Source organism: Sorghum bicolor, chromosome 9, assembly GCF_000003195.3.
Source record: "Sorghum bicolor cultivar BTx623 chromosome 9, Sorghum_bicolor_NCBIv3, whole genome shotgun sequence".
Lineage (NCBI taxonomy): Eukaryota > Viridiplantae > Streptophyta > Magnoliopsida > Poales > Poaceae > Sorghum > Sorghum bicolor.
Window position 1 is genome coordinate 3,042,753 of NC_012878.2, and position 6,218 is coordinate 3,048,970.

Consider the following 6,218-nt stretch of genomic DNA (forward strand, 5'->3'; position numbering starts at 1 on the left):
AGGAGTCCAACAATACGGCCAGCCGTGCGACATGGATAGGCTATGGTTTCTGGATGGCGTGCCTAATCGTTTCCTGCCCAATCTTTGCAGATCAAATGGCCAATGTGATTGTTATTGTTGTTATCGTCATTACCATATTAGGACGTTTGGCAGAAAACAAGAATATATATATATGTGTTATATGACTCTTAACATTTAGACATACGTTCTTTGTGGTTGAACATATGCCTACCTAGATCAAGTTCTCGATTTAGACAGGTATTCGTATTTATTGAGATTTATTCTAAAATTTAATAATGTTGGTGGGTTGGCAGCGAGGATCTAATGAATTTCGGTGTTTGAAGTGAGTGAAAAAAAATCGTTTAGAAATACTAGTATTTAGAGGTTGGATAGAACTATGTCAACTAAAATACATAAACCAACATATATCATAGTAGAAAGTTGCCACCTTCTTAAGGTGCAAGGATCTAATCATAAGAACCTTTTTTTCCAAATTTGAGAACCATAAAATCAATTTCTTTAATTCTGTCTAACCAAAATTCGGGGTTAAAATTCCCAAAACTTGAAACCCTAAATGAAACCATTGGTTTTGACAGAGGACTAGAGGAGCATGCAAAACAAGCGAAGATGGTCATGTTTGCATTTCTAGGTAAATACAATTTAGGTTGGTAATAGTTAATAGCTAATATTAGTGGGGTATTGTTGGATCCTGTAGCTAAAAAGCGAATGCATTTTATCTTTAGTTGCTATATTGATAGAAAAAAAGGTTTTGGCAACTTATTAGCTAGGTTGATGTAGCTAGTGATATACTCTCTTTATTATAAATTATAACATTTTAGCTTTTTATAGATTCATAGTTAGATATAGTGTATCTCTAAATACGTAGCAAAAGGAATGTATCTAGAAAAGTTAAAACATCTTATATAATTTAGATTTAGGGAGTAGTTACTACTCGTAGTTAAGAGTCTAGCTAACAGTTAACTAGTCTATTAATTAGTTGATCCCCTGTTTTAATTCAGTATAATTTGTATAGCTGACTGGATACAAACATTAATTAGTTGCCTAGTTGCATATGTGCTGAGCTCAGTCTCACTTGAGAGGATGACCAGTATACCACATTGGGGGAAAAAAAAAGGCGCATCATTTTTGACCCGACCTGCCGCTAGCAAGTCCAGTGCAAACTAAAATCTGGTCATATTACTGAATGCCAAGCTTTACTAAGTCAACAGGACCGGTCAACACTGAAACCAGTAATTATTAACATCATAATAAGAAGTCAAAACAAATTCGAGACTAACATGAAAAAAGAATTACAAAGAGGGAATTCTTGAGAGCCGTGATTGAGATTGGCAGATCACTGAACAGCATGACTCAGGACTGCCGCTAAGGCCGTTCGCGAAAAGAAAAGTTTTTTTTTTCTTTTAAAAAACACATTTACAAATATAACAATTATTGTCTAATTATTAACCAACTAGGTTTAAAAGATTCACCTCGCAAAAAATACATACAAACTATACAATTAATTATTTTTTAATCTATATTTAATGCTTCATGTAGGTGTGATGTGTCCAAACATTCAATGTGATGAAACGAAAAAAAAATTACAGAGAGGGAATTCTTGAGAGCCGTGATTCATATTGGCAGATCACTAACCGGCATGACTCAGGACTGCTGGTAAGGTTCGCGAAAAGAAAAGTTTTTCTTTAAAAAAACACATTTATAAATATAACAATTTGCGTCCAATTATTGACTAACTAAGCTTAAAAAATTCGTCTCGCAAAAATACATACAACTATACAATTAATTAATTTGTAATCTATATTTAATGATTTATGTATTTGTCTAAACATTCGAATGGACGAAAAGTTTTTAGGTGAAAACTAAATAAGGCCTAACTTTGGTGATCATCCATTATTTTTACAAGGCTACCACTCTCCTATATAGTATGATTGTTTGTGTGAGATTGACCAAACTTAATTCGGTCAAGCGTCATTAGCCATTTGTTTACCAGCACAAGGTTTTCTTTTTTTCCCACCTCCCCTCCCCTCCCCTCCTGCAACGGTAGTAGTGGTGCTGGCTGCCTGAATGGCGTCATGAAGCGCACCGCACCACCACCACCGGTCCACCGGCCAGGCGGGGCCCACGTTGTGGGGCGGTTGGTGAGCGGAGCGGGGCGGGGCGGGCCGAAGCACGCGGGCCTCCTCCCCCAGAATTGGGGCCCACGAGTCAGCGGCAGTAAGGGCGGGCGGGTGTTTGGTGGGTACGGGTCGCTGTCCCCCACCCAACCCACCCCGTCCCCGTTACGGGGGGCGTCACTGCCCCTCCGCTCGGCCGCCGGATGCGACCAAATGGAATCGGACGGCGACGGGGCCAAAACGCTGCGGCCGGTGCCCGGTGCCGACGGGGGGGCCTATAAATGGGCCGGCGTGCGGCCCGGCACGGCGTGCGCTGCGGCCGGGTCGGATCTGAGACGAGACGAGCCCCCCCTCCTCCTCCCGAACGAACTGCTTACCCATCCCACTCCGCCTCCGCCGGATCTCGTCGGACTCGGATCCGCCCGACCACCCCGCGCCGCCGCAGCAGCAGCAGGTGAGCATCCATCCCCTCTACTCTCCTTCGCCCCGGTCCGCGAGGCGCCGGCGCCGGCGCCGGCGCTCTGCGTGCGTTCCGGTGCCTGCCTGCCTGCTTCCTCTCCCTTTGGCCGTAGGGTTTTGTTCTGTTTTGTTTTTGGTGTAGCAAGGCGTTTTAGGAGCAACCCGGGCTCTTGCTCCGCCGCCCCGCAATGGTGGGAGTAGGCTCCGGCACGCGTCTTGCGCCATTCCTTGCCGCCGTCGAAGGTTTGGGGGGTGGACTTGCCATGATAGGTTTCCTGCTTTCGTTCGTTCGTTCGTTTGTTCGTACCGTGAAATGTTTTGTTTTTTTTTCTCTCTCTTAAATTACTCCGATGTAGTCAAGGAAATTAGTCCGTCCGATAGTCAAGGAGGGATGGTATTCTCCCTCCTTTCACACGCACCTGTTCGGAGTGGTAGTGATGGTTCTTATCGTCTTGTCGCGTTCTGCGAGATGGAAAAAAAAAGGAAGGAAGGCAAAGCTCCAAACGTGGTTGACGATCTCGTTGGAACACCGTCCGTGTTTGTTAGGAAAAATCTGTGCTTTCGGGTCAACAACATGTACATACATGTGGTAGTCTGAATTTTTTTTCTGCCGGCGAAACAAGTGCAGAAACTGCTTAGGGTAGGGTGGGGTGATTTATTTACCTTAATAAGAGTGTCTAAAGGTTGCTCCTGAAATGATTCCGATGCTGATTTCAGCTATCCTCTCCTAAAATAAATAGTTGGGGAGAAGAATTGGGCGATTAGTTTTGTCGTATTAATCTATAATAAAGAAACCGCATGCTTCTCACACAGTTTTTGCTAGGCAAGCTGCACGGGGTAGTGTTATTTCGAGTGCTGGTACTCTGTACCCGTGTGAAGGTTGCTGCTAAAATGGCTGGGCTGCTGAGTAACCTTTACATGCAATTGTTGGCGAAAAATGATCCTCTACCGATAAACCACATGTTCTAAAAACAATTTAAATGGCCAGCTGTGTGTAGGATTCATCAACGTTTCTTTTTGCTACCTGAACAGACGATTTGGGGGAGTTTCTTTTTACAAGCTAAGCTGCCAGTTTATGCTTTTACTATGCTCATGACGTTGCTTTATACTCTGTTCCAATTTATAAGTTGTTTTGGCGTTTCTAGTATATTGCTTTTGCTATGAACCTAGACAATTGTTATGTCTAGATTCATAGCAAAAGCTATGTACCTAGGAAAGCCAAAACACATTATAATTTGGAACGGAGAGAGTAGAAACTACTTTTCCATCCTGCAACATGTATTGGAAGAATATAATTTGAGTGGTTGTTTTCTTCCAAGAATCTTGTTACGCAATTTGTTATTCTTGTGCTGATTCGGGTCGAGGCTTGGTAGATTCCTCTTGCCTTATCCACTAAAGCACAAATGCAGAGCATAGTTCTGTACGAGTGGATCAGAAACGCCATACTTTTCTCAGTGGGACTTAGTTGACTCAGCGTGAAGAATCTCTCAACATGAAATTGTGGTCTTGTTATGTGCCAACAAATATGCCCTTTTTGTGCTTGTTTAGTAGCCTAGCACTTTTTATTGTTGTCTTTTGTTGCATGAGACAATAGGAAAAAAATTCTGAGAAGGCATTTTTGCCCAAAGGAGTACAGTGTTTGCTTGCGCCCTGGGAGTCCAGTTTGTTGATCAATAAATCGCTTAGTTATTGCTATCTAAACATTTCCATAAATTGCTTCTTTGTTGCCTATATCAATGTTGGTCATGCAATTCATTTGGTTATGAGGATTCTCACTTTGCCTTAGCCATTTTGTTTACATATTTTCTGTAACTAATCATTTTTATTGTCTGCTGCAGATCAGAGAAGATGGCCGCAGTCGACACCTTCCTCTTCACCTCGGAGTCTGTGAATGAGGGACACCCAGACAAGCTCTGCGACCAGGTCTCAGATGCTGTTCTTGACGCTTGCCTTGCTGAGGACCCTGACAGCAAGGTTGCTTGCGAGACCTGCACCAAGACCAACATGGTCATGGTCTTTGGTGAGATCACCACCAAGGCCAATGTCGACTACGAGAAGATTGTCAGGGAGACCTGCCGCAACATTGGTTTCGTGTCAGCTGATGTCGGGCTTGACGCTGACCACTGCAAGGTGCTTGTGAACATTGAGCAGCAGTCTCCTGATATTGCTCAGGGTGTGCACGGCCACTTCACCAAGCGCCCCGAGGAGATTGGAGCTGGTGACCAGGGACACATGTTTGGGTATGCCACTGATGAGACCCCTGAGCTGATGCCCCTCAGCCATGTCCTTGCCACCAAGCTTGGTGCAAAACTCACCGAGGTCCGCAAGAATGGAACCTGCGCCTGGCTCAGGCCTGATGGGAAGACCCAGGTGACAGTTGAGTACCGCAATGAGGGTGGTGCCATGGTCCCCATCCGTGTCCACACTGTCCTCATCTCTACCCAGCACGACGAGACAGTCACCAATGATGAGATTGCTGCTGACCTGAAGGAGCATGTCATCAAGCCTGTCATCCCTGAGCAGTACCTTGATGAGAAGACCATCTTCCACCTTAACCCATCTGGTCGCTTTGTCATTGGTGGACCTCACGGTGATGCTGGTCTTACTGGCCGGAAGATCATCATTGACACCTATGGTGGCTGGGGAGCCCACGGTGGTGGCGCTTTCTCCGGCAAGGACCCAACCAAGGTCGACCGCAGTGGAGCCTACATCGCAAGGCAGGCTGCCAAGAGCATTGTTGCCAACGGCCTTGCTCGCCGCGCCATCGTCCAGGTCTCCTACGCCATCGGTGTGCCTGAGCCTCTCTCCGTCTTTGTTGACACGTATGGCACCGGCACGATTCCTGACAAGGAGATCCTCAAGATTGTGAAGGAGAACTTTGACTTCAGGCCTGGCATGATCATCATCAACCTCGACCTCAAGAAAGGTGGCAACGGGCGCTACCTCAAGACGGCGGCCTACGGCCACTTTGGAAGGGACGACCCTGACTTCACCTGGGAGGTGGTGAAGCCCCTCAAGGCGGAGAAGCCTTCTGCCTAAGGCACCCTCACTTTTTCAGAAGAAGCTTTTGGTCTGCTGCGCTTTATCATGTTTTATCTGGCTTCTATATGTTGTGATTCTTGATCTGCCCCTTGCTTATCATTTGTACTTGTACTGTCCTAATAAGTGGTACTTGTGAGGGTCTTATTGTGTCTGCTTATTTACCTAGAGGATTATTTCTGGTTTTACTGGTTATGTAATGCTTAAAACAATGAAAGAAGCTACAGGCTACAGCCACTTTGAGAAGTAATGGGACCTCGTGCATTTTGGTTACATATTCCAATGCTGTGCGGTGTGATTATATTGTCTTGGGCATTGCCGTCTACGAATGTTCATTGGACAGTGTCTGTGTATGTGACTGGTGAAGCTGCAATGGCTAATGTTTGGTGAAGCTGCAGTGGCTGAGTGTACTCCAGTCTGTATTTGTGGCAGCTGCAACCTACCTGGTAACTGAACATCGCTTTCTTGTGTCTGGTGGCCTGTAGAGTGATGCTGCACACCTGTTTGTTGACATTAGGTGGTAGTTGGTGAGCAACCAGAAGGGGTTTAGTGGCATTAATAGGTCAGGATATATATTTCCTAGGT

General features: G+C 45.2%; 1 protein-coding gene across 1 annotated transcript; it reads left to right on the top strand.

Annotated features, from left to right (window-relative positions):
* Positions 2,402-5,908, top strand: LOC8071284 (S-adenosylmethionine synthase 1). Its single transcript, XM_002439190.2, has 2 exons — positions 2,402-2,589; positions 4,433-5,908. The coding sequence occupies exons 1-2, from the start codon at positions 2,417-2,419 to the stop codon at positions 5,631-5,633; spliced, it is 1,374 nt and encodes a 457-aa protein (XP_002439235.2). The 5' UTR covers positions 2,402-2,416; the 3' UTR covers positions 5,634-5,908.